Source organism: Saccostrea cucullata, unplaced genomic scaffold (genome assembly GCF_032062105.1).
Source record: "Saccostrea cucullata isolate Sc308-1 unplaced genomic scaffold, CSIRO_AGI_Scuc_v1 ctg8910, whole genome shotgun sequence".
In the NCBI taxonomy this organism is placed as follows: Eukaryota; Metazoa; Mollusca; class Bivalvia; order Ostreida; family Ostreidae; genus Saccostrea; species Saccostrea cuccullata.
The window spans coordinates 3,875-27,222 of record NW_026926351.1 but is presented as its reverse complement, the minus strand read 5'-3'; the positions used below and the strand labels follow the sequence as shown (position 1 = coordinate 27,222).

At 32.5% G+C, this 23,348-nt stretch overlaps 3 protein-coding genes across 3 annotated transcripts; all 3 read right to left on the bottom strand.

Annotated features, from left to right (window-relative positions):
- Positions 1–1,905: 1,905 nt before the first annotated feature.
- Positions 1,906–7,837, bottom strand: LOC134271427 (uncharacterized; the record flags this gene model as incomplete). Its single annotated transcript, XM_062753627.1, has 7 exons — positions 7,794–7,837; positions 7,392–7,529; positions 6,634–6,759; positions 6,405–6,482; positions 5,927–6,060; positions 2,383–2,590; positions 1,906–2,087 (listed from the first exon to the last, which is right to left on the bottom strand). Coding segments are annotated over exons 2-7 (861 nt in total), but the record flags the coding sequence as incomplete, so codon positions are not given.
- A 1,864-nt stretch (positions 7,838–9,701) lies between these two features.
- Positions 9,702–10,410, bottom strand: LOC134271425 (fucolectin-5-like). Its single transcript, XM_062753624.1, has 2 exons — positions 10,200–10,410; positions 9,702–9,916 (listed from the first exon to the last, which is right to left on the bottom strand). Exons 1-2 carry the CDS (start codon positions 10,396–10,398, stop codon positions 9,702–9,704), a joined length of 414 nt encoding a protein of 137 aa, XP_062609608.1. The 5' UTR covers positions 10,399–10,410.
- Positions 10,411–20,252: 9,842 nt separating this feature from the next.
- On the bottom strand, positions 20,253–22,989 carry LOC134271426 (multiple epidermal growth factor-like domains protein 11). Its single transcript, XM_062753626.1, has 7 exons — positions 22,837–22,989; positions 22,336–22,385; positions 21,848–21,985; positions 21,624–21,749; positions 21,370–21,447; positions 20,965–21,090; positions 20,253–20,448 (listed from the first exon to the last, which is right to left on the bottom strand). Exons 3-7 carry the CDS (start codon positions 21,906–21,908, stop codon positions 20,327–20,329), a joined length of 513 nt encoding a protein of 170 aa, XP_062609610.1. The 5' UTR covers positions 21,909–21,985; positions 22,336–22,385; positions 22,837–22,989; the 3' UTR covers positions 20,253–20,326.
- Positions 22,990–23,348: the final 359 nt, after the last annotated feature.

The following is a 23,348-nucleotide window of genomic DNA, read 5'->3' as shown; positions in this document are numbered from 1 at the left end:
GGATGCTGTTGATACACCGTTGATTTTGTCAGAAAAATCATTGATTTCAAGAGTTTTCCCCACATTTCAGGAAACTTTCGAAAATGTGTACCTGGCAAAAAATGTTTTGTTTTTTTTTAAGGGGAAGAAGGACATTTAAGCAAAACATATTGATTAAAAAATCGTTTATATTCATAATTTAGCAAATTCCTTCCTTTATTCTGAGGTGACATGCAATGTACCCACAATTAGAGATATTGATCATAAAAGTTCAAAAGAATACATGTATTATACCGCTGTATAAAATGCAGAGTAAAATTTCCTATAATTTAAGAAATGAATGTAATATTTTTCCTTTGATTGATGTATGAAAGAAATATTTGGATGGAAAACTTTATCAATGCGCCTAGAGCATTAAAGAAAAAGTTTTCCGTCCAAATTTTTTTTCATGCATAGATCAAAAAAAAAAATAATACATTCATTTCTTATCATTTAATTATGATATTAAATAGATAAAATGAAACTTTCTTTCCCTTTTCTTTTTAATTTATAAAAACAATACGCACGAATACATCACAACAACATTAACGTTGCTGAAATTCAAAATGGCTCAAACGAAGAAACGATTTCAAATATTGTCGTGTCATTAACAACATTCTCCGTTATCATTTACAGTTCGTTAACACAAAAAAAACTTAATTACCTTTAGTGTTATCCTAATTGGTATATTTTCCCCGGTAAGTTATCTAAGTTCGTAAATGGAAAGGGAAGCAACTCAAATATCCCAACAGTTCTAACATTAGATCAGAGAAATTTTCGATTTAATTTGCACAATTTTTTATCGGAATTTCTAACCGAACATATAAATACGTATCACAACCTGTCAGTGCTTCAAATCCTGAAAGAGTCTGCTGCCGACTGTTTAAGATTTTATAAAAGAATTCCGTCCTCATTCATGCAGTGTCGTTTTTCCGGATCATTCGTTTCCCAAGATTTACCCGATTAACGTTTTTTCTCCGTTGTTCATACCAGTTATCTCAAAGTCAAACATTTGACAAAAGTATGTCGATTTCTTTCCTTCTTTTTCCCCAAAAGTGCATTGTTGTTATGCAGACGATTTTATTTGTTTAGCAAAGGAGGGTAATTCAAAAAGAAACGAAAGTAGAAAATAAGTCAGGAACGTAACGGACAGGTTTTGAAATTCAGGAAAATATCTATTAAAGTAAACGTATTTAATTATACCTTCAAAAAGGTACCTGGAAGCGGGAAATATATATGTACAGACAGCCAAAGTAGTTCCGACTGCTTCGTGCAAACGAACTCTAAATTTTATTGGATTTTTTTTAACAAATCAGACTCAGTTATTTCATAGAAATTGAATGATACATATAACAATGTCATGCCATCGAGAAGTCGATTTTCAAATACTTTATGTATTTTGATTGATGATAAATAGATGCACGTCAAAAGATTTGCATGGAAAAAGATATTTTAAGTTTCCTCTTATTGCCATGTGGATTACATAATTATAATTCGAACTTTGTGTTACTTAACAACTGAAGATAAATGCCAGTTATTCTCATTACCGACTATATTTTTAAAAATGTTTTCAAACAACTGGCAAAACAATGAAAAATGACAAAATTAAAAAAACAACCACCAAGAAAACCATTTATTAATTATTATCTATTAATTCCGCAATCACAATTTCTCTTAAATCTGCAAAGTAGAAAATTGCGCGGAATTTTTTAGACTGTCACTTTATTCCTCGCATCTATAATCAGTACGATTGGACAAATTTCCGCGGAAAATGTGTGACTGCTTATATAGCATAAATTAATACCAAGCGGAAAAAATTACAAAAACAGTATTTTATTAGCTTTAGTAAGGTCTTAAGATTGACCAATATATCTCAACTTCACAAACACTAAGGAAATCAGTTGGTCCGTCTTTTGATAAAATAGAAATAATAACTTCATTCCCTCTGGTTTCCCTCTCACACAGAACCAGGATACGGTCTCCATTGGCGGCCGGTCCCTGGTAAAAACCACACGAAACATTACGTCCATTGTCTATGACATCTACTCGAACCTCATGTAGTCGTTCCCCTGTAAAAAAGTATAATTTTAAGTAAACACAATTATTGAATAAAATTTTGCATTCTTTTAAATATCTTTTAGAAACAAATTTGAAAACTGCTCACCCGTAAAATAAAACTTAAATTAAAAGATGAATCTTAGACAAACACGCTTATAATTTATTTATTTCTTACAATGAGTGAAATGGACATGAGCAACATGGAGATCTTCCATGGTTAATTTTCTTTAAAATGGAAACCTTGCATTTCACTTACACGTTATAATCATAAATATTTTTGTACTTCAACATTAAAGTATTTCTTGCCACAGCAGTCTTGTCGATTGTAAATCAAAACTCTTTCCATGGTGCTTGTTTTGCTAAGACTGACTTTCAGCCATGGATTTGTCTGATTTTTCGTGCAAGCTAAGTTCACATCATTGTCTCGGCCTGTTACACATTCTGCTATTCCACACTCTACTGCATATGAAGCATGAAAGATGGCGTATTCAATTGCACCGTACTCTGAACTTAGCTGTCATTGCCAGTTTTTGTTAAATTAAAAACAGTAACATTAGTTAAAGAAATAATATACATACATATTCAGTTATTCAAAGAATACGTCTTAAGTATCTGCTTAATAATCATTTTGAACAAAGATGAATTTTCCATAAAATATGAAGGGAAAAATTATCATACATACACAATCTGTGTTTTAAGTGATATCAGATACATATAGATTATGCCCATGGAAGCTTGAACAAGTTTTAAACAATGTTGAAAGCAAACTCAAGCAAATATTTTATCCTTGAAAATGTCACCAGAATGAAATTATGCTCTCCTTTTATTTTTGAGCGTGTACATTTACTAGTTTGTTTTAGAAAAGTCCGTTTAGCACATTGTTGCATGTTTGATTAAAATATCATCTTATATTGATAAGCATACATCCCCCAATACGTTTACCTAAAAAGTATCTAATGAATTATTCACTTTGGTCCTAGAAGAGACTGTCCAAAAAAAAATTACAATGTCGGAATTTATTAACAAAGTACTATTTAAATACAGTGTTGCGTCTTAGAGGGTATCTGAATACAAATACCCGTATAGAACATTTTCCACCCCATGTACTTTGCGCTCAAAAGTGTATAAAATATATTGCAAATGCAAATGAGTTCAATGGACTTTTGTGGGTTTATTAAAACCCAATTGATGAAAATATATTTATATTAGTGCATTCATCTGTGAGAATCTATTTTTTTCCAATCAGGTCTGTACATGTGTACATAAATACATGTATGTAACTAATGTTGCTGCTCTACATGCATTTGATTTGGGTTGTTGTACCCTATATATACTTTGATATTATATGATAAGTGTAAAGCCTTTAGTATATACTTGACATTTAGTTAATTTAGCAACATGTACAATTTGTTTTTATATTTATTCCTTGCATACATGTTAACACATAAAGACTTTCCTTATCACTAAATATAGATCGTGATTTGATTAACGTTTAATTTGTTGAGTTGCCTCATATGGATAAATGTTTTACACATTAATCATTATACAATTAATTACGCGGCCGAGGTCAGGGCAGGTCATCGAGTGGGCCAGGTCGAGGGTCCTTATTTCACCATGTTGAACTCACAAGGGGTAATTAATTGTTTTATTATACCGATATATATTGAAAAGTATGAAATTCTAACCGTTATCAATTCGATCTTTCTTTGATCGGGATCGGGATTCGCTACAGACCGGATAGTGAAGTTGTTTACATTGACGTCTGCAAGTCGTGTAAGTTTCTGCATCATGATTTACTGATTAAAACAATATTTGGTTGATAGCTACATCAGGCGCATATGCAGGAATTGAAGATAGAGGGGGCGCCAAAAATAGGCAAGGGGTCTGGGGGCCGCCTTGAGGCCCAGTGGGTCCAGGGGAAAGCCCTGATCGGGGCCCAGGGGGCAAAGCCCCCGGAAGCTCCTGGGTTTTAGAGATTTTAAAGGGTAGAAATGAGGTGTACCAAGTAGACATATTGACATTTTCTAGACGAAACTTTGATTTAAGTTAACTTTGACAATTTTAGAGGGGGGGGGGGGGGGCCCCCCTTAAATCCGCCACTGGACATACATTGTTATAGCTAACGATTACTTTTCCTCTAAACAGTCAAAATCTAACACAGAATTCAACTCTTTTAAGAACCGCCTTTACATTCTATTGAACTGAATATTGTAACGATATATTGAAACGATATATTCATAATATTGTAACGATAAAAATTTACCGTATTCTGTATGGTAATGCAAAACAGACCATGCACAATTTTAAAAAAATGGTTTTTTTTTCCGAATATTTATTATTTTATGCATTAACTTTACTCAAAAACGAATTTTTGATTAAGCGGTCATTTTTAGCGGTCATTAAAAATAATGACCGGGTCATTATATCCCACGTGTAATGATTCCTAGGTCAGTATTGCTGTAAACACTACCATTTGGAGTCATTGTTGTGTCTTAAAGTTTTCTTACCAGCCAATCAAATTCGAGTATTACATGTATCAATAGAGGTATAATAAAATTTAATAAGGACCTGGCTGTTATTTATAAATATTCATAATTTTGGTGATATTTTTCAGAACAAGTTTAATTTTTGATCTTCTAATAAAATATGAATAACAATGCGATAATATGCCCTTCATATGACCGAAATGAAGTTTAATAGCTCCTGAGGCCATAAACACCTGGCAGTGCATTTTCTCCGATGATTCAAAACGTTAACCTTGTTCAACTTTTCTTAATTCTGTCTTAAGGTCTGATGACATGTTGCTCTGATATCTATGTCTCTTTGTGATGTACAACAAATTAATTTTGATTATCATTATCTTGAAAACTCTAAACTGTTAAATTCCACAATGTCAACCTTAGATAAGGACGAAATCAGAAAATGACAAATAAATACATTTGCTAAAGAACTTGTTCCATCGCCATGGTCTTTTCAACAAGCACATGTACTCGTATATAATTATAGTAGCATCTCTTAAAAGTTTTAATCCAGAACACATTAACAGATAAAACCAAATAAAAGGACATTATTCCGAACTGATAATATTTTTAATTTTGTTTTTCCCTCTCATATAATGCTTTGAATAAAACTTACCTTTTGACAATATATAGAGGTAGCCAAACATTATTTCTTTTATTTTGTATATAACTTATTCTTTCAAGTATTATATATAAAGTAGAACAGTTACTTTATAAATAAGAACAATTCTATCAACTTATATCATATCTTAAAAAAAGGTGTAGCTGCTCTAAAACGTAAAAAAATGGATCAGGAAACTAACTGAAATAAAAAAAAGAAATTAGAGCAGTATAGCATACATGGTCACTTCAAGCAAGCCTTAAAGCAGAAAATAAACGGAGAGTATTTTTGTAGTATTTTTTATCTCTTCATCTTTACTTCACTATTAATAAGTAACTTGATAACAGATACCAGGCCCTTTGTCCAGGTTTGAAAAAAAATACCTATCATCTAGGGGAAAATATATGTAACTTGAAGCTGAATTTGGTAATGTACCAGTATATACATTGTTAGGGTTTGAACCTGACTGCGGACAACCATTTATAATGATATCTTACTTGAGAACCACAAGTGATATAATCATACATGTATGAGGACAACTAATTGAATGTTTAATCAAATCAAAAAAGTACAGAAGGCAATATTTTTTATTCCCTGTACAAAGTTTTAGAAGAGATCCATCTCAATCTTGTAATCTGTTTGCATTTGTATCATTCTTATAATCTTTTCATCAATTTAATACTGTATAAAAGGTTCTTGACCCTTTAATGTTTATAAAAAGGTATATAACCATCATCAAAATTGACAAAGACATGAAAAATGTTATTCCAAAAACCAGTAAGTTTCTTTTCTTATTTGTGTTCCAATAATGGATATTAGTGCTATTTTGACACCCATGTCGATTTTCTTCTACGACGTCGACAACTGAAAATAAATGGAGAATTAAAAGTATATAAAAATCGTATAGTTTTAATACGTTAATTATTATACATATATATTGTACTCAAATTATCATGTCCAAGTGATATGTATTATAAAAACGCTTTTCTTATTGAAATATTTTAAAATCAAAATACAGAAATACAGAAGTTGTGTATCTTATCTAGTATCTACAGTATATCTTCATAATATATTGCCGTATGCAGACTTCCCTTCTAATACAAAATTGTTTTTTTAAACAAGTAAAATCCAGCCCACTTAAGATGAATAACTTTATCGCAGTCAATCAATAATCAATATCTATATTACAAATATTCTTAGCTATATACTTGTAGTTGAAGACAAGATTGTATTCGTTGATATCTTGGTTGCTAATTGGGAGGCTGGTTCAAATTTTGGCGATCCAACTGCATGAAAGACAATTCAGAAAGACAATTCTTTGAGTTTGGAAAAAAATACAGAAGGTTTTGCCAATAGAATTTCATAGTGTCAATGCTATGAAATACCGTTAAAAATATTTTTTTTTCTGCTCTTATTCTTCAGATGATCAAGTTTTACCTTCACATCCCGTTGAAGAATTGCAAAATTTTTCTTCACAAGTGCAGAATTCCTGACATAAATATCCATATGAAGGATAGCGACATGGAAGTTCACAATAGGAACCAGTGAATCCAAGGTCGCAATCTAAAGGTAGGGAAGTCAAGATAATTTTTGAATGCCTTTTTTTTCAAAAATACTTACAAAAGTATGTTGATTTTTTCATTAAACAATATAAGAAATTATTATAAAGTCTATTTATAGTCCTTATATAATCTATACCAGCGCAAACAATTCAAGACACTACATATTCACTGCATTTGAGGCCGTATTCACCAAAGGGTCAGTGCATTTGCAGCGGAATTGTGACGTCATAATCAATCGTTGCAATGGCAGCAGTAAGCTATAGTATCTTAGCAGAGATAATGTTCGACAGACCTATTGTAGGATTATTTTTCAACATTTGGACGTCTTACACATTGGGAAACTCGGAAAGGAAAACATGGACTTTACAAACTGTAATCTGGACATGTTTTTTTTTCAACGGCAGAAAATCGCAAATGAATATGGTGTCGTCATGCAGGATTCAATGTATAAAATCAATTATGGACTCTTTTGGTATTGGAATACGGTTTGCTATTTACGAGAAAAAATATCAATATTGACCTCCATTTCGCCTCGGTCAATATTGATATTTTTTTGGTGAATTGCAAACCATATTCAACACAAAAAGAGTCCATATTTTATAATATTATTAATCAATATAAGAATATATATACCCTCAGATAACATTCTACAGCCATGTTCAGGATTGCAATCACTTTGAGAACAATTGCAAATTTGTCGACATTTTTTCCCAAATTTTGGATAAGAGCATCTCGAAGTACAATTTCTTCCAAAATATCCACTCATACACGCTAAAATAATTTGTGTTATTTCTTTAGACGTGATATTTGTTCCACAATAATAATGACTTTTTAATCAAAAGGAATATTCAGTCAATATTTTGATCCACATTTAAAAAAAGATACATAAACTATCAACTGAGTTTAAAATAAGAAAGACAAATTATTATTATAGTTATATTACTTGAAGATGAAAAGACTAAATGAATAATATTAAAAAAAGTGCTGAATAAAGAAATTCAGGACTTAAAGATAAAGTCAGTGATGAAAGCATACGTATACAGCTATCACGTCCATGATCCCATATAAAACCAGAGCAACATTCACTAAAAAATAAAACAAAATCATCAGAACATCTGTTTAATATTCAAGTTATTCAAATTGGTTTTTATAACATTCTTTTAAATTTACAATTATCAAACATAAAATCACAAAAAAAATTAAAATATACAAGTTTTCTTATTTTAATCAATAAATCAATACATGTCCAGTCATACAGATACTGCTTGAATTTCAATAAGTCGTTTAATGTACTTTTTTTTAGATATGCATTTCCAGTAAACCTATTTTTTCAAATAATAAAATCTATAATTTGAACAATTAATATTTATATGCACAAGTATAATGATTAAAACAATAATTTACATTTTAGTTTCATTCAAATGAATATAACTGTAGGAAAAGGAAAACTTATTATACATACAGACATATGGTTACATTTACCTTTCGAATGAAGTTATTTTAGATTTACTCTAGCTTTAAAATGCTTGACGCCTTCTTAAAGGAGACGAGATATATTTTCAAAATACTTCTTTTTTCAAATATTGCAATTTAGATACTTACTTTCCACACCACGTTGCTCTGGTATAGATGAACAAAGATACTATTGTCAAAAACACCTGAATATTTCCACAAAAAATATTTAATATCTTTGTAGACATTGTTTCACTGTTCGCAATCCATGTACATGTATATTTAATACAATGATAATCAGTATGGTTAATTCAGATGATCTCCACTCCGCACTTTTCTTCAAGGAAGGTGCAGATAAGAGCATAAAAATCAAAATCCATTTTTCAAGAGTGAGCGGATTTTGCCCAAATCTAAAGAGTGAGTTAGTACTCAAAATATAGAACGATCAGGACGTAAAAAATCAAATATCCGCTTTAACAACACTTAGAAGTAATTGAAAGGATGCTGTTGATCACACCTGTTGATATTGTCAGAAAACGCCTTGGTTTAAAATTTTCCCCCTTTTCATGAAGCTTCAGAAACTGTGAAACTGTGTACACGACAAAAAAAAATGTTTATTTTTATTTAGGGGAAGAAGGACATTTAGGCAAATGTATAGCATTTTAAAAAATATTTATATTCATAATTTACAAAATCCTTCCTTTATTCTGAGTGGTCATACCTAATTTTAGAGATTTTAATCATAAAAGATACATATAGATAATATGCCGCAGTATTTAATGCAGAGTAAAATTTCCTATAATAACGACGTCATGCCACAGAGGAGTCGATTTTCAAATACTTTATGTATTTTGATTTACAATCAATAAATGCACATCAAACGATTTGCTTGGAAAAAAGATATTTTAAGTTGCCTTTTATTGACATGTGCATTACACATAATTCGAACTTTGTGTTAATAGTCACGGTCAATGCCAGTAATTCTCATTACCAGCTGTATTTTCAACAATGTTTTTGAAGAATTGGCAAAGAAAAAAATAGCAAAAATAAAACAAACAACCACCAATTTCTTAATAAAAAATTGTCAGGAAAAAATATCAAAAGCACTTGAAAGCTATGATATCATTTAATGGCACTTTCATCAACAACGGCATCATTATGTCAGAAATTATCAAGTTCTTCAGTAAATGTTTGGATTTTCAACACATTTTTGGTACAGTAGTGACATTCAACGTTATGCCATTAGCACTATTTATAAAAGCACATATCCTTCATTGTTGAATAACTTTTCTAGAAAGGATTTATGATATATACAATGACATTTAAAATCACTCAACCTAAATAATAGCGAAACCCCTTTTAAATACAGCTGTACGCTTCAATACTGAATGTAAGCAAATTCATCAAAAAGTATTGTATACAGTTACATAAAAAGACGTTTAAAGACATATTTTATCATCTTAAGTAAGGTCAGTGAATAATGATATTTTCCTAAGATTGACCATATATCTCTACTTCACAAACTTGAAGGAAGTCGGGTTGTCCATCTTTTGATAAAATAGAAATAATAACTTCACTCCCTCTCGTCTCCTTTTCACACAGAAACAGGATACGGTCTCCATTGGCGGCTGGTACGGGATAGAAACCACACGAAACATTATGTCCATTTTCGGTGACATCTACGCGTACATCATATAGTCTTTCTCCTGTAAAAAGAATGATAAAACAAACAGAATTTTAGAAGAGAAAGCATAAAATTTTGCACAAAAATAAAAAGGATCATGCATATGCATATTAAAGTTTTTTTCTCGTGTCATTCATACATAGCTTTGGTCTAAAAAGATTTTGAGTTTTTTTATGCATTCATCCAGCAATTTGCACATTTTGGCTACAATTCTCACATGATAGTAATAGCTTCAAGATAAAATATATAACTTCTCACGCCGACTATCTGAAATACATTGTCGTCAGTATTTAACTATTTCTTACCACAGCAGTCTTGCCTATTGTAAATCAAAACTCTATCCACAGTGCTAGTGTTGTTTCGATTGACTTTCAACCAGGGATTGGTCTGATTTTCAGTGCAAGCTAAGTTCCGATCAACTCCTGTCAAGCATTCTGTTATTCCATCTACTGCATATGATGCATTAAATATTCTACCATACACTGAACTTAAACTTGCCGTCATAGCCACTTTTTCTTAAATGAAAATCAGTGACATTAGTTAAAGAAATTAGAAACATGCATTGTCAGTAACTCAACTAACACTTCATAAGTATACATGTATCTGTTTAAAAATCAATTTGAACAAAGATGATTTTGAATGAATTTTCCATAAAATATGAACTCAGCTAAGTTGACCGATATGTAAAATTTGATTTTAGCACCGTTTTCATGTGTAATTCCCTTTTAATAAGTTGAAACAAAGTAACTGAAAACATGTAGAAAATGTAATATAACTATTTATAATGGATAGGGCTGGGCCGCACAGAGTTCCAGTTCTATCATATGTATCAGCTGTTTGTCACTTGACTAGTATAAAAATAGAATTGTTAAGCTGAATGCAGGAAATGAGGATAGTGCAAGGGCATAAATTTGTTTTTTTAATTTAAAAAAACAGACACATTAAAAGATGTTTACTTTGTTTACCCAAAAACGCTGGAAGCTAGTATGTGATGTTTGGGAAGTACTGACATTTATGCCCTACGATAGCTAAAAAATTCCCTTCGTTTAAATTCTGTTAAAAAGATAAAATATTTATACATACTGTTAACTGCAGACCAGGATCCGCTCCCAGCACTTTTCAAAATATGCACTTTGTAAGCAATAGATATTCCATATTTCAGCAAAAACAAAATAGTCTATGCCCTTGCATCTTTGATGTAAATCACAAATACTCTTATCATTCTAGCGATATTCTCTTCATTCCTTGTCCCTGTGCATATACATTATATTTGATAAATTATCGATTTTTTTTTTTTAGTTTTTATGATCAGGTAAAAAATATTGCGATGATTTCATATTCATTCAAGCATTTTTGTATTAAACCAGTGAATCTAGTCCTCTGGGTTATTTGTTCTGCATCATTTTATGGCTTGTGACGTCAGTTTTGATGAGCTATGTCCTCTACTGCTCGACTCTATTGATATCAAGTATTGTAATTTTATAAAATTTTACACATAATTAATAAAATAAATGAATTCAAGTTGTTATTTGCTAACAATCATGTTGTAAATTTGATGTTTGTGGCTCTTCAAATTTTTCATGAGGTTTCAATTAAACTTCTTATACGGTCCACCTCGAATTTTAACCTTGATCTTTCTTAACATAGCTTAGAATGTAAAAACTATGATACATACATAATCTGTGTATTTTAAGTGATTTTAGATAAATTGTGCCTTTGTATATATGTGCACGTGAATTCTTGAACAAGCTTCAGACAATGTTGGAAGTAAACTCAAGTAAATATAGTATCATTTTTACCCTTGAAAATGTCACCAGAATAAAACTAGATGCTGTCATGAGACAGTAATACCCGCACTATGGTGTTTGCCTCTAAATATACACTCATTCATATTGGACTTTCCAAGGAAGAAGTCAAAATAATTCTATAATTATCACCGTACATGTATTCGTCAAATTGAACATAAAATTTTCAGATGACCATATCAACTCTGAGCCTCACATATGTATTTTAAAATACTTAATTCATAACCAGTCTGAAATAACAGAATTTAATTAATGATTGAAGTAAATTACTTAATTAGATTCAAATAAATAATTTTCCCATAATTTGGAACTTTTTAAATTTACTTTCTCAACGACATAAAATATTATTTTAGTACAAAGCGTTTTTGATGAATTTATCAAAATGTGCAAACTGATTTTAGTATTTGGTCGGGAAAAAAACCCATTGAAAATACAACCCGATTAATTTGTAAATGCCTACCCCCCCCCCCCCCCCCACACACACACACACACTCTCTCTCTCCCTCACATTTTTTAAAAAACATAGTTTAGTTTATTATGATAGTTTGAAATTTGTTCTTGTACTAAACAGTTTTATTTTCTACATTCACATTGGGTTTGCGTCACCCATTATCATATTTATAGATATCACCTCTCGGCACACCTCGGCCAATTCATACTGGCAACGGAATCAGCAAAGGTTTGTCGAATGAGATTATTTAGCACATGTATGCTGATGATGCAGTGTGGTCAGTTAAAATCATTTGTGTTTTAATTGGATTATATGGATTATATTTCATGAATTCGTTGTCACGACCTATGACATTCGGTAAGTACAAGATTTAGTATAGATTGCATAAAAATAAATAAATGCAAATGGTTAGGTTGAAGTTCAAAAAGGGTCAACATGGTCAAAGATCATCGCATGCCACAGTCGACAAATTTCACATTGTCAAGTTATCTCCCGTTGCGGACATTCAGTATATAACAGACGCAGATCCAGAAATTTTTTTTTTCAGAAAGGGGGGGGGGGTGTCACACCTCAGTCAAAAAAATCAGCCCAAGATTTCCTGAGATGGAAATAAAAAATAATAATAAAAACAATGATGGTGGAGTCCCTGTTTTGTAAGGGGGAGGATGTCCAAAGTCATTTTTATTCTCTACAGTACATATATAGTCTTATTTAAATAACTGTTAATTCCAGGGGGGGGGGGTCTGATCTCCATAGCCACTGACTCCCTGTACCTGAAATGACAATTGATCTTATGACTCCATAATAGTAGAAAATTTTTTCATTTGACCATTTATACATATTTTGTTTCCTATGTTTATGTATTTTTGTCTGTCCACGGAAACTTTAACCTTGCCCATATTTTTTAAGTGGATTGGGCTATACACATGGCTTCAGTATTTCATAGGTAAATTTCTTTTGGCAAAACCTTTTAATGGGTACCACCAATTTTGACCTCTTGATCTCTTGACCTTGGAGTTTGACCCAATTTTACAAGAAAAATACCTTGAACTTGGGGTAAGTTTTGAACAGGTGGTGCTAGGACTTTCATGCTCTTACATGTGTAATCATTGTGAACTTTCAACAGGTATAATTATTTTTGACCTAGACTTTAGAGTTGAATCCAATTTAACTTTAACCTTAGCAATAACTTTTGAACAGGTGAGGAAGTTCTAGGGATTTCTCCCTTTTTTCACATGTGTATTCCTTGTGACAAGACTTTCCCTTTGATACCAACAATTTAGACCCTTTGACCTTGACCTTGGAGTTTGACTTACATTTGAGAAACTTCAACCTTTGCCAAAAGCTGTCATAACAGTTGCTGTCACAACAAACAAACAAATTACTAAAAAAAACACAGAATACATGTACATATTTTATATTCAACAGATATACATCTGATCATATCTCTAGTTCTCCCTTGAATGAGACATGGTGATATAAATTTTAAAAAATAATTATAAGAGTTGAAAAGGTTGTGCATATTGAAATATACTAAGCTCTGCGGATGAATTAGATATACCAGTTTAGCTTTATTTTGCTACCCAAAGCACCTTGATTAACTATTTATAAGCATACTGTTTTCTGAAATGTACTGATTTCTGTTGTCCATCTGTTTATCTGCAAACTTTTCACATTAACTTCTTAAGAACCACTGGGCTAATTTCAACCAATTTACATTTAAATATGCAGGGTACTTTTTAAGCGCCCGGATCGATAGATCCCGGGCGTATATTGTTTTTGTCCTGTCTGTCTGTTTGTCTGTTTATCTGTTTGTCTGTTTGTCAACTTTAACCTTGGCCATAACTTTTGAACAATAAGGGATAGAGACTTCATATTTGGTAAGCATACTCCACTAATAAAGTCCTTTCAAATGACTTCAAGGTCAATGACCTTGTGACCTTGACTAAGACTTATATGCTAAAAATAGCTTTTTCCACTGTTTGTCATAACTTTTGAACCATAGGAGATAGGGACTTCATATTTGGTATGCATACTCCACTAATAGAGTCCTTTCAAATGACATCAAGGTCAATGATCTTGTGACCTTGACTGTGACCTATATGCTAAAAATAGCTTTTTACACTTTTTGCCATAACTTTTGAACCATCAGAGATAAGGACTTCATATTTGGTATGCATACTCCACCAATTAAGTTCTTTCAAATGACACCATGGTCAATGACTTTGTGACCTTGACTGTGACCTATATTCTAAAAATAGCTTTTTACACTTTTTGCCATAACTTTTGAACCATCAGAGATAAGGACTTCATATTTGGTATGCATACTCCACCGATTAAGTTCTTTCAAATGACACCATGGTCAATGACTTTGTGACCTTGACTGTGACCTATATTCTAAAAATAGCTTTTTCCACTGTTTGTCATAACTTTTGAACCATAGGAGATAGGGACTTCATATTTGGTATGCATACTCCACCGATAAAGTCCTTTCCAATGACGGCAAGGTCAATGATCTTGTGACCTTGACTGTGACGGATATGCTAAAAATAGCTCTTTACACTTTTTGCCACAACTTTTGAACCATAGGAGATAGGGACTTCATATTTAGTACGCATACTCCACTGATTAAGTTCTTTCGAATGACACCATGGTCAATGACCTTGTGACCTTGACTGTGATCAGTATGCTAAAAGAAGATTTTTTTAACTTTGTTGCCGCCGGGCGCGTAGTGTTTCACAAACACATCTTGTTCCAACATAAATCTTCTTCTCAAAAACAGCAAAGACATTTATTGTCCCCATTTTTGCTAAAGGTAGGGTACATTAAATCTCATTTGTTTGTCAATCTGCCCATCTGTCACAATAAATTTAACCTTGGTCATCATGGTCGTATATTTTGAATGAGAAGAGATAGGACTTTTATATTAAACATGTGTATTAGTATTAAATGGGACAATACCATTCTACATACACTATGATTTTCATTACCCATGATCTTGAAGTTTGACCTAATTTCCTTAAAAAATTAATTGCTTTGAATTGATCATTTTGAAAGATAAATGAAAGGGCATTCATATTACCTGTGATAAGACCTTCCAAAATGTATCATGACTTTTTGACTCTGTGACCTTGACCTTGAAGTTTAACTTAGTTTTCATTAATGTTGTATTTCCTTTTCATTGAGAAGAGATTTGACTTTCACATTTCAAGTGAACATTACCCATAACAAGAGGCTCCCAACATGCTATGATTTTTTACCCCTTGACCTTGATGTTTTAACAAAATTTCAAAAGAGTGAACTCTCCCAAAAGATGATAAGACCACTGTTTAAAACAAAAAAAGGAGTGCTGAATAAAATGTAAGAGGAGTTCAGGGAAGATGGGGCTTTTTCCATAAAAAAACATCATTTTTCGACCCTTATTTGACCCCCCGGGGCAAAATCAAAACTCCGAAACCTAACTGCACATCTGCAGGACCCCACCAACCATCTCCCAAAAGCTGGTTAGGCTACTGAGTAAAATGTAGAAGGAGTTCAGGGAAGACGGGGCTTTTTGGACAAAAAACGTCATTTTTCGACCCCCATTTGACCCCCCTGGGCAAAATCGAAATTCCAAAACCTTACTGCACATCTACATGACCCCACCAACCATCTCCCAAAAGATGATTAGGCTACTGAGTAAAATGTAAGAGGAGTTCAGGGAAGACAGAACTTTTTGCTTAAAAAACGTCATTTTTCGACCCCCATTTGACCCCCTGGGGCAAAATCAAAATTCCGAAAGCTTACTGCACATCTACATGACCCCACCAACCATCTCCCAAAAGCTGGTTAGGCTACTGAGTAAAATGTAGAAGGAGTTCAGGGAAGACGGGGCTTTTTGGACAAAAAACGTCATTTTTCGACCCCCATTTGACCCCCCGGGGCAAAATCGAAATTCCAAAACCTTACTGCACATCTACATGACCCCACCAACCATCTCTCAAAAGATGATTAGGCTACTGAGTAAAATGTAAGAAGAGTTCAGGAAAGACGGAGCTTTTTGGTTAAAAAACGTCATTTTTCGACCCCCATTTGACCCCCTGGGGCAAAATCAAAATTCCGAAAGCTTACTGCACATCTACATGACCCCACCAACCATCTCCCAAAAGCTGGTTAGGCTACTGAGTAAAATGTAGAAGGAGTTCAGGGAAGACGGGGCTTTTTGGACAAAAAAACGTCATTTTTCGACCCCCATTTGACCCCCCGGGGCAAAATCGAAATTCCAAAACCTTACTGCACATCTACATGACCCCACCAACCATCTCCCAAAAGCTGGTTAGGCTACTGAGTAAAATGTAAGAGGAGTTCAGGGAAGACGGAGCTTTTTGCTTAAAAAACGTCATTTTTCGACCCCCATTTGACCCCCTGGGGCAAAATCAAAATTCCAAAAGCTTACTGCACATCTACATGACCCCACCAACCATCTCCCAAAAGCTGGTTAGGCTACTGAGTAAAATGTAGAAAGAGTTCAGGGAAGACGGGGCTTTTTGGACAAAAAACGTCATTTTTCGACCCCCATTTGACCCCCTGGGGCAAAATCAAAATTCCGAAAGCTTACTGCACATCTACATGACCCCACCAACCATCTCCCAAAAGCTGGTTAGGCTACTGAGTAAAATGTAAGAGGAGTTCAGGGAAGACGGAGCTTTTTGCTTAAAAAACGTCATTTTTCGACCCCCATTTGACCCCCTGGGGCAAAATCAAAATTCCGAAAGCTTACTGCACATCTACATGACCCCACCAACCATCTCCCAAAAGCTTGTTAGGCTACTGAGTAAAATGTAGAAGGAGTTCAGGGAAGACGGGGCTTTTTGGACAAAAAACGTCATTTTTCGACCCCCATTTGACCCCCCGGGGCAAAATCGAAATTCCAAACCTTACTGCACATCTACATGACCCCACAAACCATCTCCCAAAAGATGATTAAGCTACTGTGTAAAATGTAGGAGGAGTTCAGGGAAGAAAAGTGTGACAAACGGACGGACGGACGGACAGACGGACATGAGTAACAACAATATACCCGAACTTTCTTTAGAAAGTGCGGGTATAATTATGTTCTCTTTTATTTGTGCGCAAGTGCATTCATTGGTTTGTTTTAGAAACGTTCGTTTTGCACATTTGTGTATTGTTCAACTGAAAGATAATCTTTTATTGATGAACATACAAACCCAAATAGGTTTACCAGAAAAATTATACAAATGCTGAATGACATTTTTCAAACTAATTGTTTGTTATTATTTATACATTGAATTGACGATGGATTTTCCCGTTATTTCCCGATCATGACAAGGAGTATACGGCGGGTGTGGCCGGTCAGCAGGGGATGCTCACTCCTCCATGGCACCTGTTCCCACCTCTGATGTCAAAATACGTCCGGCGACGTCACTTCCGGCCAAACCGGAAGTAGTCGGAAAACGCGTATTTTTTCCCTTCTTGACAAGTTTTTGGGTAACATCTGTCACTGGAAGCATAAAAATAAATTTTGCGTCCATCGTCATCACTTCCGGTCAAACCGGAAGTAGCAAAAAGGCTTATTTTTGCATTAATAAACATAGATTTAGAGGATTTAAACTATTTTCAGATGCTTTTACAATTTTTGTAATAAATGAAAGTTACTTCCGGTCAAACAGGACGGGAGACCTACTCGTTTCTACGCAACGAGCTTTGTTTTAGTTATTATTATTATTATTATTTTGTAAATAAATTTGTTAAACATATTTGAACTTGTGTGATTCTTGGAGTTAGCCAGCTTGACCACCATTGGAACACCATTAAGTTGCAGCAGTTGTTTTACTGGGCACTTCACCGCTAGGTGGCAGCTTTTATCAAAACAGTGCATTCTAAACAGAATTGAGAAAAGATGTTTGATCTTTAAATTTCACCTCCCTGCCTAATCAGCAATGGTTAGTTGGAGTATTGTGTTCATGTATATGTTTTATTTTGTACTTTGAGTAGTTGAGTCATTTTTTGTGTTTTGTTTTTATTACTTTTACTGTGGTATGTTTTGATAAGTTGAGCATGTTTATGTTTTATTTTATACTTTGAGTAGTCTAGTCATTTTCTTTTATCAATTTCAACTAATGTAATTTTATTATTTTTATTGTAGTATGTTATGATAAGTTGTGCATGTTTATGTTTTAATTTATACTTTGAGTAGTCTAGTCATTTTTATCAATTTTCACTAGTGTGATTTTATTATTGTTATTGTGTATGTTTGATAAGTTGAGCATGTTCATGTTTTAGTTTATACTTTGAGTTGTCTAGTCAATTTTATTATTACTTTTTTAAATCAATCTTAACAAATGTGATTTTATTATTCATAGTGTAGTATTTTTGATAGATTGGGCATTTCTCCATAACATTTTTGTAAGTGTAGTGTTTGATGTTATAATGCTTTTGGTTTTTGTCGTGCCATGCAGAAGTTGATACCTCACCTTTTATTTTTAGGGACACAATTTTATCTATAATTCTACCACGATTATTGTAAACATCAAAGGAAACCGCCGGACATTATTCTCCAATAAATCACGAACGTCATCAAAAAATTATCAGATCAGAAACACGTATCAAATCTTAACAATTCATATGCATGTTTGGCTGTAGAATGAAATACTTGTTTAGACCGCATCGATGTGTCGTCTTTTGCAGTATAAACACTGTAAATTGCACCAAGTTGCTGATGAATGTCGGTTTTTATAGCTAAGCGGGGCTATTCCCCAGACCTCCCTACACATTAAACAACGTGATTTTAGCAGTAAAACAGGAACATAATTTTGTTATTGTATATTCATTTTAACTGATCAATACATATTTGTAATTTAAAAAGGCTATTTTTAATGTAACGAAAGCTTAAATCGTCTGCATACCATACACAGGTAAGCAAATAAATTTCCCTTTGATGTCAAATGGAAAAGCGTAATCTAGACATGGTAACCTAATTCATTTCTCTAAAGATGAAACGATTATCTTTAATTTAGCGTTTGTACCATACATGATAGAATAGAAATAAAGTCCTTGTTGTCGTGAATGATGCAGAATAACCTCCTCGGTCTAGAAATGTTGTTTGAAATATAACAGCCTCGGCTAGCGCCTCGGCTTTTATCTTTCAAACAACATTTCTCGACCTCGGAGGTTATTCTGCAACATTCACGAAAACGCGGACTTTATTTCTTAAGTAATTAGCATATGTTTTGTATTAATTTTTTATATTGTACATATGCTATGTATATGAAAAAGTTGATCGTCATTTTGATAATAAATGACCAATTTCGATTGTAATACATGTATGTGTTCGAGTTTAATTAATTGAAAATCAAACGGAGCAGAATCATTCTGAGAAAAAGAGTTGACAAAAATATTGTTATGGTTTGTATCTGATTTCGGACAATCATTTATAATAAAACCAAAAGTGAGAACCACAAGTGGTGTAATCATATTCATACATGTATGAGGACAACTAATTGAATATTCAATCAAATTAAAAAATACACACTCAACTCAATTTCCTGTACAAAGTTTCAGAAGAGATCCATCTCAATTTTGTAATCTGCTTGCATTTGTATCATTCTTATAATCTTTTCATCAATATAATAGCGTATAAAAGATTCTTGACCCTTTTATGTTTATAAAAAGGTATATAACCATCATCGAAATTGACAAAGACATTAAAAATGCTATTCCAAAGATCAGTAAGTTTCTTTTCTTTTGTATGTTCCAATCACGGATATTAGTATTATTTTGGCACCAATGTCGATTTCCATCTACGACGTCGACAACTGAAAATAAATGAGAATTAAAAGTATACGAAAATCGTATTGTTTTGATACGTTTATTGTTATGCATGAACATGTATATATTGTACTCAAGTTATCATATCCCAGTGATATGTTCTATAAAAATGCTTTTTCTTATTGAAATATTTAAAATCAAACTACAGAAATTGTTTATCTTTTCTACAATACATCTTCAGAATATCCTGCAGTATGCAGACTTCCCTTCGAATGCAAAATTGTTTTTTTCTAAAACAAGTACAATCCAGCTATCTTCAGATAAATAACTTTATCGCAGTCAATCAGTATTCAATATTTATATTTACATTTATCCCGAGAACGAATAAAACAAATATAAAGAAATATTTTTACTTCCTGCAACTGAAAAATAAATGCATTTGTGTAAATATACCTGAATTAGATGACAACACTCTTAGTGTTGATTTCTCTGTTTGTGATGGAGATAGTTGTTCAATAGTTGAAGACACAGCTAAAGCAAAGATAATGTTGAGTAGGGTTTTTAAACAGAATTAATTGATTGAATGTTGTTTCATGTCTCGTTTTCAATCAAATGGATACATGAACGTCACCATATACCGATAAAAGGCTGCAAATTGAGATCTGTACTCGGTAATCAGGGCCAATAAGCATTAAGTGTACTTTATCATGTTGCCTCCTACTGAAACATGAGACCAAAGATCTCAACCAAAGGAGCCCAATATTAATTTCATAGTTATGTGTGCTTCAAAAAAGAAACAGTTACTACAATTTTGTAATCGAAGGTTTGTCGCAGCCGTGCACGAGATTAAAACAACGTGCAAGTACTCCGATCAGAGAGCGAGCAGTCAACTGACTTAGCTATAGTAGCATCATCTTTTTTTAATGAAAAATCTTATCAATAAAAAAATGAGGTACATGTATATAAACAAAATAAAGTATGTTATTCAAATTTGACATATTTCATAAATTATAACCGAGTTTATTCTACCCTGATGATGCATTTTACCTTTACATCCAGTGGAGAAATCACACAACTTCTGTTCACAGTTACAGGATTTCTGACATAAATGTCCATAGGAGGGATAGCGGCATAAAATGTTGCAGTAGTGCCCAACAAAACCAGTGTAACAATCTAGAAGAAATTGTAAAGAGAGAAAATGCTAGAATTCTCTTTTTGTTTCGACAAGAAGTTAATAAATAAATGGTAAACTCAATTCTATTCACAAGGTTGATGGCTGTAATGATATTTTAAAGCAACGAAATTATCATTGATATTATTTTTCGTAGACACAGACAGAACGAATACGAAACTATAACTGCGTATCCGTACGTGTCCAACAGTTAAAAAGAAGACGTTAATTTATTTGCAATGGAATATTTCGTCTGAAAGCTGATATTCTTAGCAAATTACTTGTAGTTGTTGATAATATTGTATTCGTTGATTTCTTGGTTGTTGATTTGGAGGGTGGTTCAAATGTTGGAGATCCAACTGCATGTAAGGAAATTCAGATAAGATACATGTATATTCTTTGAATTTGGATAATTAAAGAAATTTATTTTTAGCACATAAAATTGAATAATGCCAATGCTATGAAATGCAATTAAAAGGAATACGTTATTTTTTAGCTTTTCTCATTTAGTTCAGTTCAGATGATCAAGTTTTACCTTCACATCCAGTTGAAGGATTACAACATTTTTCTTCACAATTGCAGAACTCCTGACAAAAATATCCATATGCAGGATAGCGACATGGAATTTCACATGAGGGCCCAGTGTATCCAAGGTCGCAATCTAATAAGACGAAGTCAATATAAATTTTAATTGTTTTTTTTATTTCTTTAAAAAAGTATGTTGAATTTTTTTATGAAACAATATGAGAATATATATACCCTTAGATAACATTCTACAGCCATGTTTATAATTGCAATCACGTTGAGAACAGTTGCACATTTGCCGACAATCTTTTCCAAAATATGGATAAGAGCATCTAAAGGTACAATTTCTTCCATAATATCCGTTCTTACATGCTACAAAAATTTTTATCAACTTCACATGCTTATTAGGAACTTTAGAAAATGTATTTTTAAAGAGTAAGTTACGGTTAGGCATTCAAAATAAAGTTATTTTTATTGTTTCCTTTGACGTTTTCAACGGCAATGCATTTTTCATCGATAAGAATATTGTGTTACATGTAATAAACGATATTTGTAATACTTAAACCATCAATTGGATTTGAAATAGTACCTGTAAGGACGAATTTTTATTTAAGCGATATTACTTGAAGATGAAAAGACTAAATGAATATTCTAGATATTATTTATAAATGCTGAATGATGCAATTCTGGATTTTTGGATAAAGACAATGATGAAAACATACGTATACAGGTACCATGTCCATCATCTCAAATAAAACCAGAGCAACATTCACTAGAAATAATTAAAAAGGTTATCAGATCACCTGTTTAATTATTAATATTCAACGTATTCAAAGAGGTATGAAAAATATTCAGTTAAATTTACAAATATTTAACATAAAGTTAAAATAATAATTGAAAATATAAATGTTTCATTCCTTTATTTTCAAAGAAATTCATGTCAATTCATATATTTACTGCTAATTTCAATGCAATCTTTGAGTGTACTTTGCATTTTTCTTTTTAAAGATGTACTTCCACTTAACCTGAATGTAAACCTAATATCTAAACAGTATGTATTTCTATGCATAAATATAATGATTTAAACAATAAAAAAATATTCATGCAAGTTTTCTTTAGACGAAAGATTACCTATTTTACATGTATTTTACATGAATTCATTTAAGATTTTCTCTAGCATGACAATGCTCAACTCCTTCAAATATTGGAATTTAGATACTTACTTTCCACACCACATTGCCCTGGTGTGGCTTTGCAGATAAAATATTGTCAAAAACACGTAAATCTTTCCATACCAATTTTGTAATATGTTTGTAGACATTTTTTTTCATTTTCACGTTCACCTTCTAATTTATATAATTATAATCATTATGCTTAATTCAGATACATGTACTCTCATTCCCGCACTTCTCATCAAAGAAGGTGCAGATATATACAGAAAAATCAAAATCCATTTGTTCAAGAGTGAACAATTGTTGCTCAAATTTAAAGAGTGAGTAAGTGCTAAACATACAGAACGATCAGGGCGTAAAAGTTCAAATATCCAATTCAAATGACACTTAGAAGTAATTGAAAGGATGCTGTTGATCACACCTGTTGATATTGTCAGAAAACGCATTGGTATAAAGGGGGGGGGGTACTATAGTTTTATTGTGTGAAAACTACAATAGCAAAACTCTTCATTTTTATACCATATATAACTTACATTATCTTCAGTTTACATGCAAAGTTTGGG